The sequence below is a fragment of the Monocercomonoides exilis genome (genome assembly GCF_001643675.1).
Source record: "Monocercomonoides exilis strain PA203 chromosome Unknown scaffold29-1213020, whole genome shotgun sequence".
In the NCBI taxonomy this organism is placed as follows: Eukaryota; Preaxostyla; order Oxymonadida; family Polymastigidae; genus Monocercomonoides; species Monocercomonoides exilis.
In genome coordinates, this window is record NW_027150574.1 from 496895 (window position 1) to 522968 (window position 26074).

Consider the following 26074-nt stretch of genomic DNA (forward strand, 5'->3'; position numbering starts at 1 on the left):
GAAATTTTTGAATGAAAAATAATCACAATAATACCCATATTGCCTTTCATAATCAGAAAAATTTTAATGAAAACTTGTGAGTACGTCGTCCAATCCATCTTCTTCCGTGCTTTCAAATATTTTCCTTTTCAACTCTATTCTTTTCTCTTCTTCCGTTTTGCAAACAATCTTTTCTTTCAGTCGACCTGAAATAGAAATATAAAATCTCAAGCTGTCTTGTTCCATTTTGACACATATTGTTGGTTGCTGAATCTCTCTTAGAAACAACATCAACAGCTCAACCTTCCAAAAAGAAATTAACTTTTATTGCTTTGTTTCCTGCTTCAGTTTCCAATTTGGGAATGCATTGATTGTTTGTTTCTTCGAAGTTATCCCTTGACATTCGAAAAATACACATTATGTTATTGATAAGAACAACAAATTCTTCATTTCACAATTGATATTTGAAAAAATAACATTTCAAAATTAGCAGCCATTTCCTTATTATTGTTGTTTCTATCCAATTTTTTCCTTTTTCCTCCTCTTCCTTTCTCCTCCAATCCACCAGTTTTTCCAGCTATTCAAATTCCTTAATTGCCTCTCTTGCAAAATGTTGCTCATTCGCAACAACTGCTCACATCCTGTTTTTGTTGTTAAATCGGTTAAGCAAAAACTCCAAAGAAGACTTATACACAAGTTGCAAAAGATTGTGATGCTCTTAATGACATTCGAAAAAAATTTTTTTTGTTTTTATTCGAAAACAGTTCTTTTTCGACAAACTGACAAAGAAAAGAAGATGAAATTTTTTGTCAAAAAAGATTTTTTCTGAGAAATTCTATTTTTAAACATGTGTTCCTATATGATTATTGACAGGAAAAATAATTTCCTGACGGATCGAGATAAAATTTTCATGTCAAAATCTCAATTATGATTATAATATTTTTTTATTCAAATGTTATTATTCATTTATTCTAATTAGCGTAGATTAAAAAATACGTTTTTAAAAAAAGGATATCGACAAAAAGTTAAAATTGGAATTTTTAGATCATCGAACCTTCAGTGAAGCCAGTGACTGTCAATGGAGTCAGTATCTGTCAGGGAAGAATTTTTTATTTTATTTATGAAACAAAGTGAAGTTTGAATATTGAAATAATGCGAATAAATTTATTATAATTGATTTATATAACGCAATCCCAAAAAATCAGTGAAAATGAAAATTTTCTTAAAAAACCAATATTGACGTGGATTTTCTGTTGCTGACGGACGTGACATAAAATTATTTGTTTGTAACACATGCTTAATCTGTTTCAACAAAAAATGATATCTGTGCTTTTTCATTCTGAACAAATATATTTTAAACAATGATAATCACTTTAATAATATAGAAAAGCAAATTCTGATGAATTGGAAAGAACCCATTAACAGTTCAAATTTCTAATTATCTCAAAATTTCTTGCTTTATACGAGTTCGATAAAATGAATATAACTGTCAGATTTTTTCTCTCGAATAATAAATAATTAAATAAAAGGTTTGATCAACTTATTTTGTTGGTAACACAGAAAAAGATGTCTTCTGAAAATCAAAGTTTTGTCGTGACTGATGGAAATGCAGCAGTTGCAACTATTGGCTATAGCATGAGCGACATGTGCTTTATTTATCCAATTACTCCTGGTATGGAAAACTATTATTTTTAAGTATTTTATTATTATTTTCCTTTTTAAACTTCATTTCTTTATCGAATTAAATAGCATCCACAATGGGAGAAAAAGCAGATGATTTGAGCGCAGCAGGAAAAAAGAATATTTTTGGTGATGTTGTTAGAATTACTCAAATGCAATCAGAAGGAGGTGTTTCTGGTGCACTTCACGGAGCAATTCTTTCCGGCGCTCTTTGCTCAACATTCACATGCTCACAGGGTCTTCTTTTGATGATTCCCGAAATGTACAAAATTGCAGGAGAACTTCAGCCAGCAGTTTTCCATGTTGCATCTCGTTCCGTTGGAGGACAAGCAATGGTTATTTATTGCGATCATGGAGATGTTATGGCAACACGTCAAACGGGATGGAGCATTCTCTGCTCTCATTCAGTTCAGCAAGCAGCAGATATGGCAGCAATTGCCCATGCAGCAACCGTCCGTGCACAAATTCCAATTCTTCATTTCTTTGATGGATTCCGTGTTTCACATGAGCTGCAAAAGATTCTTCTTCCAGGAAATGAAATCTTAAGCGAAATGATGGACAGAGATTCCATTCGTAAGTGGAGAGAGACAAAAACAATGAAGAACTCCGATCCAACAATGAGAGGACTTGTTGATAATACTGATGAATATTTCCCTCTTTTGGAAGGAACCAATGGGCTCTACACAAACCTTATCAAAATCATGCAGGAAATGATGGACAAATATGCTAAATTGACTGGAAGACAATATCATTTGTTTGATTATTATGGAGCCCCAGATGCTGAATATGTTATTGTTGCAATGGGTACCTCTTGCAAAACATTTGAGGAATACGTCAATCAACCAGAAATTAAAGAAAAGAAGAAGTATGGTTTAATTGCAGTTCATTTGTTCCATCCGTTCTCTGTTGAACATTTCGTGGAATGCATTCCAAAGACATGCAAACATATTACAATTCTGGACAGAACAAAGGAACCCGGAGCTGCTGGAGAGCCATTGTATCTCGAATGCTTGGCTGCTCTTCAAGAATCAGGAAAATTGGGACAGTTGAAAGTATCTGGAGGTCGCTATGGCCTTGGTGGAAGAGACATCACACCTTCAATTGCTTGGGCTGTTTATAACAACATGGAGAGTGCTTCACCAAAATACAAATACACCGTTGGATTTGAAGATGATGTTACACATCTTTCAATTCCAATGCCAAAAGAGAAAGTTGTTGTAACTTTGCCAGGAGTGAAGCAAGCCTTATTCTATGGATTTGGTGCTGATGGTACTGTTGGAGCAATTAAGGATGCAATTAAAATTATTGGTGATCACACACCACTTTACTCTCAGGCATACTTCGTTTACGATGCTAAGAAGAGTGGAGGTGTTACAATTTCTCATATTCGTTTTGGTCCAGATCCGATCTCTTCTCAATATGAGATTTTAGATGCAGATTATTTGGCTTGTCATCATCCTTCATACATTCGTAAGTACGACATGCTTCAACATGCAAAAGAAGGTGGAGTGTTTGTTTTAAATGGACCATGGAAAAGCACAGCCGAAGTTGGAGAAGCTCTTCCAGGGCAAGCAAAGCAACTGATCGTAAAGAAGAAGTTGCAGATGTATACAATTGATGCTGAAAAGATCGCAAGAGAGGCTGGACTTGCTGGAAGAATCAACATTGTTATGCAGACAGTGTTCTTCTATTTGTCGCAAGTGGTTACGCCAATGGAGAAAGCCATTGAGTATCAGAAGGGTGCAATCAAGAAGACTTATGAGAAGAAAGGAATGGAAATTGTTGAAAAGAACTGGAAATGTGTTGATAGCACAATTGCAAATCTTGTGAAGATTGATTATCCAGTTGATGAATGGAGCAAATCTGAATTCGAGGAGATTCCAGTGTTCCCAGCAAAACGTACAGAATTCTTCAAGAAGATTGCAGGACCTATTCTTGCTTTGAGAGGAGCTGAACTTAAAGTGAGCGATGTGATGCCACTTCTGGGAGGATCTCTTCCAACTGGAACAGCACAATTCGAAAAGAGAAATGTCTCTGCAACTGTTCCTATTTGGGATGAAACCAAATGTGTTCAGTGCAACATTTGCTCATATTCATGCCCTCATTCGTGCATTCGTCCATTCCTCATAACAGAGAAAGAAGCATCTGTTTCACCATCAATGAAAACATTGAAGCCTTCAAATCCAGCTCCACAAACACTTCCTGGAACCGAAGAGAATCTTCGTTTTGCCATCTCGATCAGCACAGCTGATTGCCTTGGATGTGGAGTGTGCGCATCTGTATGCCCTGCTCAGTGCCTTGCCATGAAACCAAATCACACCGAAGAAACCGATCAAATGCAGAAAGACTTTGAATATCTTGTTGATCTTCCAGAAAGATCGAACTTGTTATATGATGACGAAACTGTTGAAGAGAAAGCGAAAACCGACAAGCTTTCAATTGTTCCTGCACCAACAGTCAAAGCCGTTCAATTCAAACGCCCACTCTTTGAATTCTCAGCAGCTTGTGCAGGATGCGCTGAATCACCTGTTGTGAGAGTGATCACACAATTGTACGGAGAGAGAATGATGATTTCCAATGCCTGCGGATGCTCAATGGTGTGGGGAGGTTATTCTCCATCATGCGCCTACTCACATTCAAAAGAAGGACTTGGCCCAGTTTACACTGGATCTCTCTTTGAAGATGCAGCTGAATTGGGCTATGGTATTGCCACAGCTGGACAAATGATGCGTGAGCAATTGTTGGAATTTGTGAAGAAAGCACAAGCCTGCCACATTCCAGAGTCAACTGGCGTGAGCGATGCAGAAATGAAGAAGGCAATGGACGGATGGATCAACTCGTATGACAGCCCCGTTAAATCAAAGAAATTCGGGCAAGAAATTCACAGCCTTCTTGCACGCATTCCAGCAGAAGAAAGAGCGAAGTGCGACATCCTCACTGAAATCTGGACTCGTCGCGACTACTTCCAAAAGAAGTCTTACTGGACATTTGGAGGAGATGGATGGGCTTATGATATTGACTTTGGAGGTCTTGACCAAGTACTCCACATGGGAGCTGATCTGAACATTCTTGTGATGGATACTGAAGTGTATTCCAACACAGGAGGGCAGAAATCAAAGTCAACACCACGTTCAGCTGTTGCTCGTTTCGCTGCTGCAGGAAAAGATACCTCAAAGAAGAATCTTGGCTTGTATGCTATCAACCTTGGTTGCTGCTATGTTGCTCAAGTTGCACAAGGAGCAAACCCTCAACAGATGCTGAAAGCAATTCACGAAGCTGAACAATTCCCTGGAACATCAATTGTGATTGCTCTTTGCCCATGCATCAACTGGGGACTTAAGAACGGACAAGGAAACTCAATGAAGGAGCAGAAACTGGCTGTTGAATGCGGATATTGGCCTTTGTATCGTTACAACCCATTGTTGGCGAAAGAAGGAAAGAATCCGTTTTCACTTGACTCTGCACCTCCAAAGAAACCCGTTACTGAACTGTTGAAACAGGAGACTCGTTTCGCTTCTCTTCTCCAACAATCGAAGGAGAGAGGTGAAGCGCTCCAGAGCGGTCTTCAAGCTGATATCGATGCAACATTTGCTAAGCTTCAAGCTCTGGCTGCTCAACCAGCAAAATAATGTTTTTAACGATGTGCTTTTTGCACTTTTTGTTTTGATGCTTTTATTTAATTTTAGAGCTGTGAAAAGTGTGTGCTTTGTTTTTTTTTTTGTTATTTGAATGTGACAATAATTAAACATGCTTAAAAAAATACAACACTTTTTTTTGAAAAGAAAATGAATAAATAAATATGATACATAAAAATAATGAAGACGTAAACAATATAATCACAGATAATGAAAAGTAAACGATATGCTAACAAAAAACGAATAGATAATAAATAACATTGAACAAATAACGCAAATTAGAACAGATTAGAGTTTTCAGGAAACAGAGTCTGACCAACAAGTGAAGCATCTGCTATTATTTGGGATTTTGAAGAGCTAAAGATATGATATGTTAAAAAAAAAAATAAAGCTTCAGAAATAATAATAATTATCACATACACTTTGATTGAGCTTGTCAAATTCATTACTACATTCTTCAGTTCTTCATTCTTTGATGGGAACAATTTCTGGAAGCTTTCAAGGAGTGTTGCATATGTCTAGAAGAACGTTTTACATTCAAAATAAAAAAATATTAATCAAAAAAACAAAAAAATTGCATAATAAAACCAATCCAATAAATACAAACCTTTGCATATTTCTTTCCATCTGACTCATCTTTGCCAGTTCGTTCTTTCCAATGATAGCTGACAAAAGTGAGTATGAAAGTAATGAAAGTCCTAACGTTTTTCGAAAGCAAAGTTTTTCTCTGCCAGAAATGCCTTGATTCTATCATTGCCAGCAGTGACGCAAACACACGTCCAAGTGGCTCAAAATACTCAGGATTTCTATCAGTTGCAACCATAAGTACAGCAATATCGATCAGAAGAGGCATAGCTTCCACTTCACGTGTTGGGTCGTTCTCCAATATAGATAAACAAGATGTGTTTGAAAGTGAGGAGATGATGGATGTTAGAATGGCAGCAGCCGAAGATGACGGAAGTGCACTCGTCCTGGACTTGTGTGGCGTGCTGCCCAAAGGTGGGCCTCCTGGTGTGACATCCGATTGATCCATTGAGGCCGAGGTGGATAATGAAGATAAGTAGTGTGTACGATATAAAACAGGTTTGCGCAAATCGGTGTAGCACGAGCAATCCATCGTCTGGAACGCATCGAACGCATCAAACAATGCTTTGCTCGGGCAAAGAAGCACAAGCTCTTCAGAATGAAGAGCGGGCGTGATGGATTTTGGAATGAAAATGGGATCAAGCACAAGAGGAATAAACGCACGAAATACAAACGAAAGCGAAATAAAGTACGAACGTCGAGCGCAACATTCTACAAACATTGGCAACAGGTTAGCACTGTGTTCAGTGCCATCATTTGGAGTGAGCAGGCACTCTTCAGACTTCAGGAAGAGAGAAGAGGCTGTTGTCAGTGGTGTTGTCTTTGATGGACTTGGATTGGAGCCAGACGACGATGCAATTCCGCTCTTCACAATTTCAGACGACGGTGCAGAAAACAAGAACAACGCCCGCACAAATGGAGTCAGCGAGTCTACAATCGTCTGCAGAGTGAGAAGAGGCCTTGTGGGATACAACAGAGGAACCACGTAATTTGCATACGAGTTGATCAGCTGCAAAAGCTCCAATGTTGGCTCGGATTTCTTTTCATCGTTGTTATTCTTATTTTTGTCAGATTCCTCATTTTCAGTTGATTCCTTCTTATCTTTATCAACAAAGTCAATCATGGTGATGTATGCATTTTCTTCTTGAACAACCATCTGACCGTCCTCTCTGTACCGCTTTGATGGTCCAAAATCTTCTGGGATAGGTGGAGGCTTCGCACGGACAGCGACAGAAAGCAGAAACTCTAACAGAAAGACAGATGGGACAAGAGGATCAGTTGTACCCAGTGTAGTTGGCTTTGTATTCGTCTGGCTATCGAAACCTGGACCAGAAAAGCGGATTTGGTGTTGGCGCAATTTTGTATTGAACGAAATGTGTACCAAGCTGAGAATTGAAATAAGTGATGATTGTATTATAAAGTGATACTGTTCTGGAGTGTTGAACACATGAGACAGATACGAGATGAGTCGCAAGAACAACAATAGGTGCCGCCGGAGCATCGGCGGTGTGGCGGTCAATGAAGATGAAAACAGCTGAAGCGATGCAGTTTTTGGGACGGGTGTAAAAGAGGGAGAAGGTGAAGGCATCAGTAGATTAACAGGTTGCTGAGAAACAGATTCTTTCATTTTCGCACTTTCTAATGCAGCTTTTGTAGCCAGATCATATGAGCGGAGATCAATGTAGTAAAGGGCCGACGTTACAAACAGCTGGATCATGCTTTTCAATAAAAGAACAAAATGCATTCCGTGTCTTCTGATAATCGCAGTTGGAGTGTTGTCTTCAGGTAAACGTTGGAGCTGCAGCGGAAGCACGAGCTGTAGTGCAATCTGGATATCATCGTCCTCACTGCGTATCCACGGGATTGTGTCATCGTTTGTTGATGTAAGTCCAGCAGAAGGATGAGGCCATCCAATCTGCACAAACTGGATGATGGAGAAGAGGTATTTGAGCTGGGCAGTCACTGTTATGCCTGTTGGAGTCATGTAAAGATGAGCTCTGCCTGACTCATCGAAAAAGGGTGTTCTTCGAACAAATCTTGTTGATAACAGCGAACACATGAAATAGAAGTGCAGCTGAAGACGGCACAAATCCACATTCAAATATGTCACTCCTTCTTTCGCTTTGTCAATAAACACTTCACTTTCTTTGTCCGATTCATTGTCATCGTCAAATCTCCGACCACCCAATCCGCTTCCGCGAAGTCCGAAGGGTTTTCCCTTTTGATTGTTATCTGCTGTCAGCGTTTCATCCAAGATGCCAAACGAAGGTTCTTTGTACTTCGTAACGAACCTCCACAGCTGGTCTGTGCCTTCTGGCTCGACGCAGATCAAGAAAGAGAGTCTGTTTGCGACGGAGATCATCTCGTCCACTTCAGTCACTGTGTTGAAGGAGAAGCGAAGAGCATCTGTTGGCTGTGTGATGACAGAAAGGTTGTGTGGCGGGTGGAAGAGCGAAAGTACCCAGTCAAAGCCAGCCTTTAACTGCGGAACAGATAAGATGTTAAATGGAATCCACGAGAGGAAACGCACTTTTGTTCGAAACACAGCAAACAGATGCCAAGAATATGCATGGCTAAATGCACCCCTGTCGGTATACAGTGGGAACGTGCATGCCTCGACGACAGAAAGAAAGATAACAGAAATAAGAGAGGAGATAGAAACTGCATATTGTTGCTGGGCTTCAGGCTGTCCTTGAAAGATATTTGTGAGTGTGGCGTCTTCTTCATAATCGTCAAAGAATTCAAGCTCCTTCAGTTTTTCTTCTGATGCTGACGGGGTCATATCATCAAAGAATGAAATTGGTTTCTGCATCTGTGTTTGAGCAGAAGAGAGCGAAGCAGAGTTCGAAACAGTCTCATCTCCAGAATCATTCAACATATCGCTGAGTGTCAATGGCGTGGTATCCTTGTCTGTTGGAGAGGACGGACGAGATTTCATCTTTGGTGAGTCAAACAGGGATGGAATATCTGATGCTGTTTCTGTTCGGCGTGGGGTTTGTGGAGCTTGTTGTGTTTGAGCAGCAGCTGGTGCAGAGTGCTGGATAGTTGCCAATGCCAGCTCCTCTGACGAAGGCAGCGGCTGTGGAACAGCAAGCTTCATTGTGATTGGCGACTCAAACATTGCTTCATTTTGCCGTCTTCTGCGGGGCATAAGACGTGCATTGGCTTCTCTGCTGTCACCTCCGATCGTCACAGTCACCCAGTCCATGCTTAACACAAGGCGAGGCATCAGACAGTGGAGCGATGAGGCTGTCTGAGGAATGGCAGAATACACACAGAGACTGCCCTGCTGGGATGAGGAGAGTGTGGCACCGGTTGTAGCAGAAGAAAATGGAGAAGGAGAAGAAAGAAGAGTGGGGCTTTGAGAACCACCAAGCAAAGGAGATGAACAAGAAGAAGAAGGAGAGGAAGGAGTAGGAGAAATAGTGATCACTCTCTGTCGGCGATATGACTCACCCAAAACAGACCATTCCTTCAGCGCCAAGTTTAAGATGGGTGCAATCAGCATGGGTGGAAGGCGATCCCACAAATGCCAGCTGATTTTCCCGAAGAGGTCTGTCACGTAAAGATGGAATGGGAAGGTGCACGTGGAGCGGATGGTGGTGACTGTTCCTTGTGTTGACTGCACAAGTGGGAACTCAGACAGACTGAGAGTGTTCCATTCGAGAAGATCGCTGTAGAAAAATAGGAGTGTCGTGAACAGGTTCGTCATTGCAGATGGAAGCGGCGGTTGCTGCCACACAGGAATTGTAGTCGAACGAAATCTGCGCTTGCTTGTGCTTTGCAATCGTTTGGATTTGCCTTTTGGATTCAGAAGCTGAAAGGCCCAACTGAACTGAGATAACTTCAGTTTCTGTCTCTTACGCCGCTCAGCCAAAATAACGTCCAGTGGAATGTCCTTTGTGAAGTTGACTGCTTCAAACTCTGCCTTCTCTCTCGACTCCTGCTCTTTCCTCCATTCGAGCTCAGATGCCTCTCTTTCCTTCGTCTTGTGCAGAATACAATCAATACAGTCTGCGCAATCCCTCATAATCTGTGACAGGCATCCTCCTCCATCAGCTTCACAGAAAAACGGGAATGAAGGTGGGCATGTGGGCATTGTGTAGTCCTGCGATGAAAACGAGTATGCAGCATCAGATGTGAGTGTATCATGGGACATCATCGATCCCTGAACGGTGCTTGCATATGTGCCAGAGGAAGAGGTCATTGTTGTGGTGTCTGAATCGCCCATCGACATCTGTGCATTGTTTGCAGGTGAATACATCCGACTTTCATCGCTCGTCTGCAAATCTGACTGCGAGGCAGATGAGCCCATTTCAGATGTATAAGAGCCCGTTGTCCCATCCATAGATATTGAACGCATTGATAAGTCTGGTGTGTTTCTACCAACAGTCGACGAAACAGATGATAACTTCGATGATCCGCTGTGGCTGTTCTGTGAAAAGCGTGATGATGAGCCAGCACGTGTACTAGCTATGTACTGTGACAGAGTGGAAAATGGAGCAGGAAATATGAATGGTGCATAGCAGTGGAGAGTAAGCTCAAGAAGCACATGGGGATGAAACGCCAATGGCTTTGGTAGTGTCTTCTGTGCAAAGTTGTTTGAAGCTTCTTTCTGTGCTTTTTTCTCCTCCTCTGCTTTCTTGTCGAGGTTAGCATCATTCTCGTCCAAGTTCTCTTTAGCTCTCTTTCTATTTTCGATATCCTTCAGAATGTCTGACTCATATGTTGGTTGCTCTTCTGTCTTGTCTGCCTGTTCCTGTTGCATTTCAGACTCTTTCACTGACTCATCCAAATCATCTTCGAAGTTACCTGGACTCTCCTCTTTCTGATAAGACATCTGGTCATCCACATCAAAAGCCTGAGATTCCCTCTCAAATTCATCTTGCTCTCTATCAAACTCGTCTTGTTCCCCATCAAAATCAACAACCTTTCTTGGAGGAGACAACAGCACTGCAGGCGATGGGGTGCGATATGGCGATGCTGAATGATTTGACATCTTTTCATCCTCATCATCGCTGTCTTCAAATCGACTGATAGAATCGTGGAATGTCATAACAGATGCAGAGTCATTGGGTGCAGTATCAGCTGATTCAGATGGGAGAGTATCGTCCTCTTCCCCTCTGGCCTTTGCAGCCAGCTCCATTTCTCTCTTTCTCTTCATCGTTGAATACCAGCCATAAGGATGAAGCCTTCCTTCCAGTGCAGAAGCAGATGAAGGAGTCGGCGATGATGCTCTGCTGCCAGACAGCTCAGCGATTTCTGATGACTGCATTTCCTGTTCTTTGAGACGTCGCTTCATCTCCTTCTGTGCCTTCCTCTTCAGCCGCGTCTTCATATCAACATGCTTTACTTGTGCATATCCCAGCGCCATCTCATCGATTTTGGACACATTCGAAGGAGGAGGCTGCGAAGGTATCAAACGCACGAGCGTCAAAATTGATGCTTTGATGAATGCAGAAATGCCAAGAAGATGCTTCGGACTAAGTGCATGTGGAGTTTGCTGGGCAAGTTGAATGGATGTCTGCGATTTGAATGTCGAAGATGTGTTTTGTGAAGACGATGAAGATGAATCAGGCTGATTGTATCTCGAACTTGATGAGCTTAAATGCGGATAGAAGTACTTCTTCTTTTCTTCAGGTGTGGCCAGCGGAATCAGCGTCCATCTGTCTCTTCTCTGCCTCTCTTTGTCTGATCTCTTCTTCCTCATGTCTTCATACTCGCTATCAGCCTCTCCAGACCTGCTGCCTTCTCTCCAATATGGCCATCGCAGCTGGCACAATGCATCGCTTAGCTTCAGAAGCCCAGACACAATCACCAGAGAAGGTGACAAGGGACCATTGATATCCCAAGCACCCATGTCTCCATGCGACGAGAAGGGGATGAATGCATCAGGCGAAGCAAGATGGGGCAGCCGTCGAACCTCAGCAGTAAGCACAACCCACACAACAGGCGAGAAGGAAGATTGAGAGACAAGCGGATTTACATTTGAGAAGAACGTGGAAGTCTGCGAGGAGGATGCGCCAGATGAGAGACTCGACCCACGCGAGCCATCAAGAGACGATGGAGAGGACGGAACAAGAGAGGAAAGAGGGGCAAGGGAATACACTGAGCTGCTGACCAGCTGTGTGCAAGCGATGTCAACTAAGTCCAGCCAGGTCTGCTGGCCAGGTGTTGGCAGAAATGGATGGAGCATTGCAAAGCCAGTGAACGGTAGTGCCATCGACACAACACCAGAGTTCTTCTTCAGATCAGTCGATTCACTCACAAAGCGAAGCACAGCATCTACGTCATAATGTTGCAACTGCATCATCGTCTGCAGCATCTTCACGAATGCATTAGCAGCATATGAAGGAAACTCTGTTGCGCGCATTGCAGGCAGCTGGATGACTGAGGCAGGGGAAGCAAGGCGCATAGCAACAGGAGTCTGAGGGGCAGAGAATTCACGCTGTGATGTTGAGATGGAAAGAGGATGAGACTGTTTTGGTGACTCTCCAAATGGATGTGATGACGATGACGAGGATGATTGAAAAGCAGCAGAAGAAGACGAGGAAGAAGAGGAGGAGGATGACGATGAATCAGCCACTCTTCCACTTTCTGTTGTCTCTTCTTCATCATCTGCAACAGGCGCCTTCACTGAATTGGACTCACCCTGTTTAACTTGCATCTGTTTCATCTGCTGTTGGTTTTGCTGAATTTGTTGTTGCATTTCACTTGCTGGCTGCACATCAGATGCAACTTGTAGCATTTCTGTTTCATTTGCGTTTGACCCTTCAGCTGTGGTGCTTGTGGCCACAAAGTAGTCTGCCCCACACGCATTCAAATAGGAGAGGCAGCTGAAGATGAGCTGGACCATCGGCTTCAGTGTGCGTGATGCGTATGTGTTTGGCAGGATGAACGAGGAAAACGGGGAGAATGCAGCAGACGTGCCAGATGCAGAGGAAGAGGTGGATGTGCCGAAGTCGAGTGACGAAGCAGACATCATGCTTGATGAGCCAGAGCCAAAAAACGAGTAAGGAGCAGGGCGGCTGGGCCTGACGACGATGTTGGTGAGTCTGAAGTCGTTTTTGAAGGCTTCGCCCATCGACTGAATGGGCAGGTTGATGAACTTGCGCAGAACAACTGTCAGTTGCGAGTCTTCCTGCGAGGCAACAAAAGCGAGTGCGAGCGAGCTGAGATTGGAGGAGATGCCGAGCAGCTGAGACATGGCAGAGTTGGAGGGAGTGTTGTATGAGGCAGATGTCATCTGTGAAGAAGAAGATGATGAGGATGAAGAGGAAGAGGAAGAAGAGCCGTTCATATTGAAAGGCAGAGAAGGCGATGCAACTCCTCCACCAGTTGCAGTGTTGGATGCGAGTGCTGTGGCCAGTGGAAATCCAGCAGAGAAGCCGACAGCGCCGACAATTGAAGGGACAGAGGAAACCTGCTGAACAGAGGCAGACAAAGGAGAAGAGGAAGGAGGAGTGCCAACAGGTGCATTGGTGTTGGGAACATAGCCAGATGAGGCAGAGGCAAAGATGAATGAATTAGAAGGCTGCATATCAGCTCCTGACTGTGTCTGAGAAGGAGAAGAGGCAGAAGGGGAACTCGAAGTCTGAGCAGAAGCAGGCATAATTCCTGCTGGTGCAAGGATGTTAGCGGGAGGAGGAGACATAATCATTGTTATCCGCTTGCACACATTCTTAAAGGCAACATCGACCAGACTGCGCCATTCGTTTGCTGAGAGTGTCTGGGGAACAAGAAACTGTGCCAAGTAGACAGAAAGAGAAGGTTTGCCAATGATTGAGCGGAGGATCTCTTCCTGAATGCTGTAGGAGTTCAGCGGAAGCAGCGAGAGAAGAGTGCTGATGGTTGCCTCGTACATCGATGCCACGAGTGAGGTAGATGCGATGAATGAGCGAGAGGCAGAGGCGAATGGAGAGGCAGCAAAGTTTGTGGAGTAGTTCATGGCACTCGTGTTGGATGGCTGGGAGAGTGTGCCATATGCTCTGCTGCCTGAAAGAGGAGAATTGGTTGTCGAATGGAATGGATTGAGCGCTTGTGGGTCGTTTGTTTGCTCCAAGAAGGAGCCATATGCTGTGATGAAGAAGAACACCCAGCCTTCCACCAGTTTTCGCGCCTGAGACGGCTTGTTCTTCTTTGTCTGGTCTGTTTTCTCTGTTTTCCCCTCTTCGAGAATCTGCCTCAGACGCTGGGCGATCTTCTTCAAGTGCAGAAGAGAGAGCGCCATGTGCATCAAGTTCTGAGGGTAGACCAAGTCTGTTGCAGCCACAATAGACTGATGCTGAATCGATCGGAGGGCGTTGCAGGCAGCAGCATGGGCAGGGCTGAGTGTGGTGCTTGGAATAGCTGCTGACAGAATAGTCTCTTCTGTGCACCTTCTTGGAGGCACAATCACCATCGGCCCATTCTCCTCCTCTTCTTCTGCCAGTGACTGGCTTGAGAGAAATCCGCCTGCTTCCTTTGCAGACGCCCTAGCCATGTGCTGCGGGACAAGCGCCTTGCACTTCACCGGCTTCTGTGTCATGGTGCGTGTGCAGGTGTAGAGGTTGCGTATGTGGAAGAGGTGGGCATTGTTGCGCTGGATGGACGAGACGAGCTGGGCAGCTGGGTTGAGAGAGAGTTCGGTGCCTGTGGCTGTCCCATCTCCCGACGGAATGACTGCTGTTGGGTCAGCCAGCGACGTGCCTGACTGCTGCATGACCTGCTTGGCGAAGTTGGAGAGTGTTGCTTGATGGACACGCATACCGGCATCGAGCTCGGTGATGCTGTCGAGATCGAATTTGGGGAGAGAAGAGGAGAAAGTGAAGGGGACAAGAAGCTTTGTGGAGGCGACAGAGGCAACAAGAGAAGATGGAGGGGATGTTGATGATGATGGAATGATGGACGAATGAAGAGAAGAAGGAAAAGATGATGAAGATGAGGATGCATTTGGAGATTGAGAAGTTGTTGAGGCCAATTCGTGGCCTGTTGGTGTTGTTGACGATGAAGATGGGGGCGTTGAGGTTGACATATCAGCAACTGGAGAATTGGCAGAAGAAGAAGAAGACGACGATGATGAAGAGGATGAAGACGAATAGGATGTGATGATGTTGTCTTCAGTTGCAATGTGTTCATCGTCAATCAGATATGAATCTACATCAACACTCTGCACTTTCACTGGCCTTGAGTCATCGATCTTCTCAAATAAATACTCGTCTTCATCATCCACATGCCTTTTCTCATAGACATTTTCCATTTCAGTCGATGGAATCTGCCCAGAAACACTTCGAGTGGCTGGTTTGTGCCGCATCACCAGAGCAAATGCGACAGAAGGTGACTGAGTGAGGAAAGGAGTCTGACCAATGAGGAAGCGAGGCATCAGCCAGTCAGAATGCATCGAGTGCCAGATGCAGCGGTGGGCCAGGGCTGTTTGAGGGAAGAAGATGAAGGAGTAGAACATGGAGGAGGAATACCAAGAAGGGAGTGCGTTGCTGGGATTAGATGGAGAAGAAGAAGAAGAAGTAGTAGTAGTAGTAGATGAAGAAGAGGACAATGATGAGTAATATGATGGAGGAAGAAGAGGTTTCGAAGTTTGATCAAAACGAGAGTCAGAGCAGACAGACATCAGCTCATTTGTGCTTGAAACAGAAGCAACCGAGGGAGATTGAGTAGGAAATGCAGGAGTAAGAGAGAGGGGGCCAGGGGAGTTCAAAGAAGAGGTGGACAAAGGAGGGAGCTGGGTGAAGCTGCCAGAGGAGGCGATGATGCTGCGGATGGCAGTGTATTCCCAAGAGAGATGCTCCAAATGCTTGATGGCTGTGTGGAGATAGGCAATGTGGAATGAGCGGCGCAGGCGAAAGGCGACAGAAGACGAAGGAAAAGAGAAAGTTGAAGAGAAAGTTGGAGGTGTGCTTGGGGGTGTGGTTGTTGTGGCTGGCGCTGTTGTTGATGATGATGATGATTGTGATGAAAATGATGATGGCGATAGAGTTGCAGCAGATGGCTGAGGAGGAAGGTAAGAGGCAAGTGAAGGAGGAACAGGGCGGGATGAGTGGATGTGTGGGCAGAAGAGAGTGTAGAAGGAGAGGGTGTATTCTGAATAAGGAGAAGAGACAAGAGGGAAAGGCGGAGTAATCACTGGGAATGTTGTGGGGGCATTTGATTTGCTCTTTGAGGAAGGAGGCGATGGCAGAGGGCCCTTTGAAGTGAAGGCAGGAGAAGGCGAGGAGAAAAGGGGGGAAGGCGTGGTGATGTTGGAGAAGGGAGTATCTGGAAGGGACATGGGAGTGTACAATGAATCGTCTGTCAGATAAGGTGTAATGGATGAGGATGAGGAAGAGGAAGAAGAAGAAGATGATGAATAGTTCTGTTTGGCTGGTGGAGGAGCAACTGCTTCGAGTTGGTTCTGGATTTCCTCCTTCATAAACTGCACAGCACTGTTCCAGTTCCCAAGCACATCGATGACCTTGCTGATTGCACGTGTTCCGAGTGTTTCTCTTATCAGCTTGAAGTGTTCCTCCGCTGTGGATGCAAAAAGAGCAGAGGAGATTGATGGGGCTGTGCCAGACACGCCATGAAGAGAGGACGAAGAGGAACATAAACGAGCATTGGCCTCAACAAGAAACACGATGAAGAAGTGGACGATGGCTGGATGAGCTAAACTGAGTGGGTTTGTGTTCGGCAGACAGTACTCAACCATGAAGGCGACAACTAACATGCATATCTGAGGAGAGAGAGGGGATTGTGTAGCAATATAAGGCAGAGAAGCAACAGAGGAGTCATGCACAAGAGGCTCAACAGGCTCAACAGGCGATGACTGAATGCCGAAGGTGGCAGGGGGAATGGTTGATGAGGTGAGGCTGGAGAGCACAGCAACAAAGAGGAAGGGATACTGCACACACAGCTGCTTCATCCACTTCACCTCTCTCGAGAAGAGATGCTCCAAGATCTCTATTTTGAACTCCTCTTCGGGTCTTTCTCCTCTATCAGCTATGTCAAAACGATTATTTCTGGCTCCTCTTTCGCTGTTGAGCAGAGACTGTCTGACAGGAAATGCTTTGTCCAAAAGGAGTGGAAGAATCACATCAGACACACCACAGCCGCAAAAGTGGAGAGGGTCTCTTTGATTGCTTAGAATGCGCTGCAGATCAGATGCAAACGAGGCAGAGCAGCCAGACGAGAGAGAAGGAGACATTCGATTCGGGTGCAGTGGGTTCATATGCTCCATTCGGATCTGGTTGGCTTCAGCGACAATTGACATGGAAGCGAAGCAGAGGGAGTTCAGCAGCGACATCCACACAGGAGACAGACTCCATTGAGGAATGCTGAAGAACACACTGAACCAAACGGGAAGGGAAAAGAATGGTCGTTTTGTCGCTGTTTGTGGTGCACGCTTTGAAGAAAGAGCTAATCCAGTGCTGTTTCCATTGTCTGATTCCCCACTCAATTCAGCAGTTGCTTTTCGTGTAACTTCTGCCCACTTCTCTTCGTCTGTCACTTCAGCCGCATTCTTCTTCAGATAGAACATACTCAGGGCATCTGAATCTCCTTCACTTGCATGTGCCTTCCACGCCTCCTTCTCCTTCTTCCTCTTTTCTTTCCTTCTTTGCCTGCTCTCTTCTTCGCTCTGCACATCTTCTGAGTTGTCTTCATCATCCAGCTCCTCTGCCTCGTCTTCTCTGATCCGATCGCTCCAATAGTCGCTCCTTGCAATGATGTCCTTCCACACAAGAAGAGTCGATGTGCCAATCGCAAAGGAGTTCAACAGAACATTCGCTTTTGGCTTCCTTTTTGGCAGAAATGACTGGAAGAACAAGAAAGTGGAGGATAAAAAGGACGAAGCAGCGGTTGCCACCGTCTGTGTGAGTGATGACCCCAGCTGAGCAGCATGCATTCCTGCCTTGTTTCCCGAGGCCACCAGAAGAGACACGATTGAAGGTGCAACAGGAATGGTGTATGTTTGCATTGCATTTGACAGCGCATCAATCTCATTCAGGTTCTTGTTGAAGGAGCTGAGACAGTATTGGAGAGAAGGCTGGATGTCTGCATAGGATGCACTGGAATGCAGACGAGAGGAGCCAAACTGAGAGGCAAATGGCACAGAAGAGACAGAGTTAAGCTGTTTGGCAGAAGATGAATGAGAAAGGAGAAGACCAACATCAGACGCAGAGGAGGTGGTGGTGGATGTGTTTGAGGCAGACTTCTCAGACACAGACTTGATGGTTGAGGCATAAGAGATGAACTGGAGAGCACGAAAGGCAGAGGGAATGTTGTGCGTGGCTAGCAAGAAGATGAAGTGGGCTTTGAGCTCGTCAGACGAAGGAAATAGGAATTGACATGAGGAGGATGATTTGACAGATGAAGGAGATGTTGACGTTGTTGATGAAGAAGATGATGAATAAGCATTGGATGAACTGACATTTCCAAACAAGATGGAAGCAAAATGGAGGAGCGAAGTGAATTCTTGAGGAGCTGATGACTGTTCGAGTGCTGTGAGTGCAGATGAAAGTGTGAGGGTGTCTGGCTCCATGTCTTCCAAAAGGACAGAAGACGGGGAGTGCAAAGAAGAAGGCATCTTCTCCTGTTTCTGTGGGGTTGACAGGCTGTTCACTACACTCTGCATCCGAGTCACAAGAAGCACGGCTTTGCGGATGGAGTCTTTGAATGTGAAGGCAAAATGGGCAGATGCTTCAGAAGGTGTGGAATTGTCGAGTGAATTGGATGAATGGAATGATTGGAATGAAGAAGTGACTTGAGAAGAGGCATATGCTGAAGATGAGTTGGAGGGAGAAATAGCTACTTGATCTTGGGGCTCTTCTGCTGAATGCAGAGGAAGTGGAGTAATGTCAGAAGAAGAAGAAGAGGAGGAAGAAGAAAGAGAAGAAGAAAAAGAAGAAGACTTCGATGAAGATTTGTCTGAAGATAAAGAGGCATATGCCATGGAAGGTGGGACAGTCAATGGAAGTGACTCGAAATGCATTCTCTGGAGAAGAGTGTTCACCCAAATAGACAGCTGTTTGAGTGATGTTATGGTCGAATAAGAAGAAGGAGCCGTTTTGCTCTTCGTTTTCGGCTGCTGTTCAACTGGCAGGCTGTGAATGTGCAAAATAGACTGCAAATTCTTCTCTGATATTTTTTCCTTCTTATTGGAAGGAATTCCATTTCTTTCGTTTTCCTCTTTCTTTTCGCGTGCTATTTCTTCGCCTGTGATGTACTCAGCCAGACACAAGTCAATCAATGCACTGAAAAGAGACAGCTGCTTTGCTGGCGACACGAGAAGATGCTGTTTCTGTGTTTGGAAATAGAAAGAAGGGAAGAGATAGGAAGGAGGCACCACTCCATATGTTGATCTGCCTGGCGTGGCAGCAGCTGTGAGGAGAGAAGAGGGAGCCGGCGGAGGAGTCGTGAGAGAATACGAAGGCGGTTCAGATGGCCAGACAGAAGGCGGACGGGAGGAAAGGGAAGAAGGCGTGGAGAGAGCAGAAAGAGGCTCTGTGGTTGAGGCAAAGTTGTATTCGGGCATCCAATTGTGTGAGGCCAGGCAGTACAACTCAGAAGTCCGCTGGACAGAGTCAAAGTTGAGCAAATCGATGCATCTCTTGGCGAACTCAAAGAGAAGCGAGGGAGGAAAAGAGGAGGAGGCATATGAGTGGAGATAGCTGACTGTTGAGAGAGACTGACCTAAAAGAGAAGAGAGAGAGGAAGGAACAGAAGAAGAAGAAGAAGAAGATGGGATGCGTGCATTGTTTGACTGCATAAAGCGGATGAGGACACGAAGAGCATCAGAAGCAGGTGCCCAGCGGAGGATGTGTTTGAAAGGGATGAATTCCAACAGGAAGTTGTGGATGAAGGAGAAAAGGGAGGTTGGAATGTGGACAGCACGCACTGTTCCTGGATGGGCTGCGATGCTCCGCTCTTCTGATTGAGTGGAGGAAGAAGAAGGATGTGCGGATTGGTCGAATGTGGATGATGAGAGAGACAGCTTGGATGACTCATCTCCAAATGATGACTGGTTAGGGCTCTCTTCAGAAGGTGTGGATGAGACAGATGCTTCTCTTGATTCACTGGCTGAAGGAGTGTTATTATTACTGTTACTATTACTATTATTGATAGTGGTGGTGGATGTGTTGGTTGCTGCTGCTGTTGAACCAACAAAAGGCGTGCTCTCTTTGGACATCTCAATCACAGGCATGATTGGCAGCAGTATCTTCTCTTCAAACAAGAACGATGACAACAATCCAGTGCAGAGCGGCTCTCCAGTCTTAATTTCGTCATATTCGAAGTTTGATTCTTCATCTTCATCGCTTTGCCTTCTTTCAACGCTGCTTCTATCTGTCCCTGTCGTTGATTGCTCTTCATTGGCTTCACTTCTTTCCTCAGACACTGAATGCTCCTTTGCTCTTTCCTCGTCTGTTGAAGGAGAGCGTGAACTCACTCCACTCACAGGCACTTGTCGTTGTGTCCTTCCTCTCCTTCCATCAGCTGATGCTGTTGAAAGTGCAGCAGGGGACATGCCCCGTGGTGAATTGCGTGAATAATACGATGTCTGTGCGAGTGGGGCGAATGAAACATGTCTCAGTTGATTCCTCAGCCTCTGCCGGACAGCCAGCTGGTGCTGCTCTTCCATCGCCTTCTGCTGCTCCTGAATGTGCAGCGTGTTCAGATAGGAGAAAGTGGAGTCTCTGGCTGCCATCACCAGCTCATTCATGAGCGGCGGAATGCCCAAAATCAATCCACACAAACAGTCTTTCAATGCTTTTGCTCGAAGAATCTCTCTTTCTTTCTGCTTTTCAATTCGGCGCTTTCCTCTTATCATCTTCTGTTGCTTGCGTTTTTCGCTGCTACTCAACACATCTGCGCCTGACTCAATTGCCTTTTGCTTTGCCTGCAATGCGTCAATATCAGCCAGAAATGCGAGGGTGGCTGTGAAATATGATGCAACAGCTGCGATTTGTGAATCATTTCCATGTGAATATGATGATGATGACGAGGATAAGGAAGAGGACGAGGATGAATCAGAAGGAGAACTTGCAGTGAAAGAGGTTGACAGAGAGGATGTTGTGGTGAGTTTGCTGTATGATGTGGATGAGCTATTGGTGTATGTGAGTGACTGAGTAGTAGCAGCTGTTGATGATGAAGCTCCATTCATGTTGGGAGTTGTTTGAGAGTCTGTTTCATTCGCTCTGGTCAAATCTTCCTCAAATGTGCTGTTTGGAGTCATTTCTCTGCTAGCACCTCCAATCAAATTGGAAATTGGAGTTGACTTGTATGTCTTCAAACTTGTGCTTTTCCATTCCTCTTCAATGGGATCTTCCTTCTTTTCCTGAAAGGCTACAAGAAACAGATTCACATTCGCCTGCATCATAATGTCTTCGTCTGTGGGTTCTTCTTTTGAAGCAGCGCTGTGTGCCAGGTGCAGCAAGAGGGCTGCTATGAACACAGAAGATGCCTCGTCTGGATGCGAAAGGCCAGTCAGCACAAGCAGATGGAACCTCAACAGAGTCAAACAATGGTTGGCAAAGGAGTTCTGCTCCATCTCGTCTGCTTTTGCCTCCTGCCTCTTGCGAAGTGAGTGGGACATGAGCACTCTGCTGCCTACGTGCTGCTCCAGTGGCTTGTTCTTGCTCATGCTCTGCCGCTTGATCTCGCCCTGTGTCTCCTTCACAGTCGATGCCCAGAAGTTAGATGCTGCTGGCTTCTGTCTGTTGGCATTCATCTCCTGCAGCCTCAGTTGGATGGCCAGATGGTAGTTGATGTCTTCAGAGGTGTCAAACATGATTGGAATCTTCTTTGTCGCCCATCCTGTTTTCGTCGGCGCCCAGCCATTGCGCTCCATCACTCTTACAAATGATGACAGCAGATTGCTGTTTGAGGAGACAGCTGGTGAAGTACACGCAGATACACTCAACGGAGAGCTTGCGGCAGACACCACAGACACAGCAGGAGTGGGCAGAGGTGTCAGAATGCTGGCAGAAGCAGAGCTAGGCAGCGAGTAGTCACTGCTGGAGACAGGTTGACCAGCAGATGGCTGTGTGGCTGAGGGAAGAGAGAGAGAGAAGTCGTTGTCTGTGAATGAGGACAGTGCAGACTTCACAAGTGGGCCACTGGGCTCTTCTCGGCTGAAAGGGACATCCCAAATGTGTGTGGAAGAGACGCCTTGTTGTGATGCCCCTTCATCCTCAGATGGAAACGACAAATGAGAAGGCCGCATTGTCTGTGCCATGCTGTCCCAGTCAAATCGCTGTGTGTTGGCAGCAATGATGCCAATCATCGCCCAGACAGACGAAGGAGACAAAAGAGCAAAAGGGAAAGTGGACGAAGAGGAGAGAGAGGCAAAGCCTTGCGTGGGCGCTGTTTTGAATGAGTTCTGGTTTGATTGCTGTTTGCTGGATGTGTCTGATGATGAGCTGTTTGAAGTGCTGCTTGAGCGAGAGTCGAAGACAGGAGATGCTTCCACATAATATTTGAGGACAGAAGAGAGATTGAAGAAGCGGGCGATGATGGATGGGCTGTTCGTGTTCAGGATGTATGTGGCTGTGTGCAGAAGGACAGTGTCAAGAAGAGGCTGAAGAACAACAGAGGCAGCTAAAAAGGTTGGAGTGTTTGAAGTTGAGGTTGTTGTTGATGATGATTGAGTAGCCGTTGTTGATTGCTCTTTCTCTGAACTTGCTTGCACTTCTTGTTCTTTCTTCTCATTTTGTCTGTTTTTCTCATCTTCCTGTTTCTCCTCTCTCTTCAGCAGCGTCTTCCAGAATGTCTCTGTCTTCTTCAGCAGTCGGCACAGTTCATTGAGAATTATTGCAGTGAGCAAAGGACATCTGTGGGAGAACTCTGAAGACAGACACGACGACAAAAGAGAAGCCACCACAAACACAAACGAGAGCGAGGGCGAAGGAGAAGTGGAGATGCTGCGAAACACTTCAAACTGTGCTGTTGTCAAGAAACGGGCAGGGGAAAACGTGAAGTTTGGATTTGTTTCAGCGCAGAGGCGGTCGAATGTCTGAGTGAAGAGGACGTTTTCGATGAACTGCTCCACACCCAGTTTGCGCCACATCATCAGCAGATCTTCTTCAGTCGGAGGAACCAGCTTCAGTGGAGGCAGTGGGCGTTTCAGCGGGGGTGGTGCCACAAGCAGAGAATCGTCTCTGAGGAGGATGTTTGGGCTGAGTCCGACAGCAGCTGCAGGAGAGGCAGGAGAAGGTAGCACTTTGCGGAGGTTGGGCAGAGGACGGGGGATTGAAAAGCCGCCGATGGCTGAGCCGAAGGTGGTGGTGCGAGACATCACTGGCGCGGGGGAGTATGTGTTGCCCGAAGAGGAAGAGGAAGAAGAAGACGAGGAAGAAGACGAGGATGATGAAAATGATGATGAAGAAGTTAAGGAAGAATCTAATGAATGCTCGATTGAATAAACAGGTTTTGATGACTCACTGGATGTATATGGACGGTTGGCAATGACAAAGTCACGGGAAGGCTCCTGCAGTTCAAATGGAACAAGAACATGTTGTGGATTCTCTGAATTGGACTCGTAAATGCGCTGTGTCAGCAGAGACAGAGAGGCGATGAAGTATTCAACTGTCTTTCGGAAGTATGGAAGAAACAGAGAAAGGCATTTGGTCTCAGCTTCAGCAAAGGCAGCTGCTCTGTTTGAATAAGAAGGAGGAGCAGGAGATGAAGTGGAGAAGGAAGAAGAAGAAGAAGAGAAGAAACCAGAATTGACAGATGATGCTAATTGGTGTGAAGAGCCAGTTGAGTGCATGTCAGGTGAAGAAAGTGAAGGAAGAGTCAAATTTGCTCTGAATGACTGCATAGCAGCAGTTGGGGCAGATGCATCGTTTCTTGCATATGTAGCCGATGGAGAGTAATAGTTCTGTGCTGCCTTCTCATTTACACTCCTTCCAGTTGAAGAAGAAGCTGATGAACTGCATTCATCTTCTTGTGTGTCTATTAGCATCTGTCTTGTTTCCTTTGATTTTGTATCAAAGCGGAAGATCCAACTCCACACAGGCTCCACCGAAAAGACAAAAGGTGACGCCCAGTCGGCCGCATCAGCCACATCCAGAAACACAAAATAGAGGAACATTTGGGTGGGCACAACGATAGACTCAGCTGGGAATGGATAAGGGGGAGTGAATTGGGTGTGGGGAAAGGACAAAAGCTCTGAAGAGGAGGAAGAAGAAGAGGAGGAGGAGGTTGTAGTGGAAAGAGGAGGGCAATAGCGATAGGGTGTATGTGGGGTGAGAACAGATGCGAAGATTGAGGCAATTGATCGGATGGTGTTCCTCACAAATGTGTATGGCGTGTTCAAAACAGAGTCCTGCTGCCTCATCTGCGTCTGAGAGGCGTTCCCTACCATCGTCTGCATTCCTCCCACAGCAACAGCACCTGCCCCACCTGCTGACTGAGCAGAGGAAGATGAAGCAGAAGTCGGAAAGACTGACGAAAGAGGTGAGCCTCCAATCGACACAGGCGTCTCTTCTAGGAAGTCCAGCACAGATGCTGTCTCTGCTGACTCCTCTTCGCCTTCACCGTCTTCATTTTTGTCTGATTGCGCACCATTTTTGTCGAGCTTTCGTGCGCTTTGGGCAGGAAATCCCTTTCCTCTCCACGCTTCTGCTGGACGTGATTCCTTTTTGAGATGTTTTGAAGCAGCACTGTCCTTTTCAGCACTCAAATCTCTGCTTTTGCTCAAATGACTGTGTTTGCTCCTCTCTTTATCTTTATCTTTCTCCTTCTCTGCCTCTCTTCCCTTTCCAACTTCTATTCTCGAAGGGCGGCGTTTCATTATCGTCGGAGGCATAGGTGTCGGTCCAGTCACATGTGCTCCTCTGCTGCTGCTTCTGCTGCTGCTCTCCAGAATATACGACGAATGGTGCGATCTTCTTCTTCTATGGGACGATGAGTGGGACTTCCTTTTGTGCATCTCCACCTCCATCTGGAACCTCTGCCTCGTCTCCTCACTAATCCTTCGAATCCCCTCCCACGGCTTCGCCTGGTTCACATTCACCTGGTGATTCCGCCAGCCATATGGCCTGTCTTTGAACTCGCGCTGCCTCTCCAGCTCAGCACAGGCAGAGACCTCGACTGTCAGCAGACACAGCAAATGCACCTCAACCACACTGCACTCCCACTGGAAGCGGCTGCGGTTCGTCTGTCCACGGTCGCTCAAGTCCAGCAGAGAAGGAAAGTACTGATAGCGAGTGCTGGAGAGTGAGAGTGAAGATGAAGCAGGTGCTGTGGTATGCATAGGGCCTTCAGACGATGCAGTGACAGATGTGATGATTGGAGAAGAGGTAGAATTCGACCGCTGGAAGTCATCCATCCATGGAAAATACGCAAATTCCTGATATGACAATCCTTCGTCATCAAAGTTATACAATTCCGTTTTTCCTTCTGCTTCATCGTTATCTTCTTTGCCCTTTCCCTTAGTCCTGTCTCTGTCTCTGTCTCGCCTTTTTTCCCTGTGAGATTTTCTATTATCTTTTGTCTGACCTAACTGATTGGTTAGAATAAGATCTGTCGTTGGAGAAGGTTGTTGGCTGTTCATTTCATCTTTTAAAAGCTTAACATCCAGACAAGCCCATTCCAAATAGCTTTTTAAATCAATTTGAGTTTCATAGATCTTCAACTTTATTCCAGGAATTACATTTTCAGCGAGCCATCTAACATGGTCATAATATCGTTCCATTCTTCCAAAATTCACAGAATTTAATCTAGACGATATATACGAAATTGTAGTCGAAATGCTTTTTCCGCATGAGTTACACGCTCCAGTTATGTTTTCAGTTGTTTCACTAGTTTTCCAACATTCTGGTTCAATGCGATCAATTTTCCTTTGATAATGAAGAAGCTGACGCGATTCCGACCAAAGGTGCTCGCAATGTTCGCGAAAAGCTGACAAAAGATCATTAATTGTTGGTATTGTTTTTGAAGTATTTTGAAGTGTCCAAAAACGAGCATTTGTTTGTAATGCTCTGATAGGAAGTGGTGGACGAGGTACATAAGGAAATGCGTTATGCAGTTGTGAGATACAATGAGGTATCCAACCAAGTTCTTGAAGAGAGAAACAAGAAAATGAAAAATGCGATCTTATGATTAGTAAAAGATATGAAAATGTTAAATATTATAAATAGATATATAAAATACCTTTCTAAAGTATTCTCTGGGGCTTGTGAGTTGCTGTAACGCATTTTCTTTCCAGAAGAGAGAATTGTAAT

General features: G+C 45.3%; 2 protein-coding genes across 2 annotated transcripts; one reads left to right on the forward strand and one right to left on the reverse strand.

Annotated features, from left to right (window-relative positions):
* Positions 1 to 1528: 1528 nt before the first annotated feature.
* On the forward strand, positions 1529 to 5424 carry MONOS_9530 (pyruvate-ferrodoxin oxidoreductase (PFO)). The gene is made up of 2 exons (XM_067880040.1): positions 1529 to 1651; positions 1729 to 5424. The coding sequence occupies exons 1-2, from the start codon at positions 1546 to 1548 to the stop codon at positions 5286 to 5288; spliced, it is 3666 nt and encodes a 1221-aa protein (XP_067725362.1). The 5' UTR covers positions 1529 to 1545; the 3' UTR covers positions 5289 to 5424.
* A 148-nt stretch (positions 5425 to 5572) lies between these two features.
* Positions 5573 to 26047, reverse strand: MONOS_9531 (uncharacterized protein; the record flags this gene model as incomplete). Its single annotated transcript, XM_067880041.1, has 5 exons — positions 5573 to 5651; positions 5715 to 5812; positions 5902 to 5992; positions 6068 to 25945; positions 26004 to 26047. The coding sequence occupies 5 exons, from the start codon at positions 26045 to 26047 to the stop codon at positions 5573 to 5575; spliced, it is 20190 nt and encodes a 6729-aa protein (XP_067725363.1).
* Between the last annotated feature and the right edge of the window lie 27 nt (positions 26048 to 26074).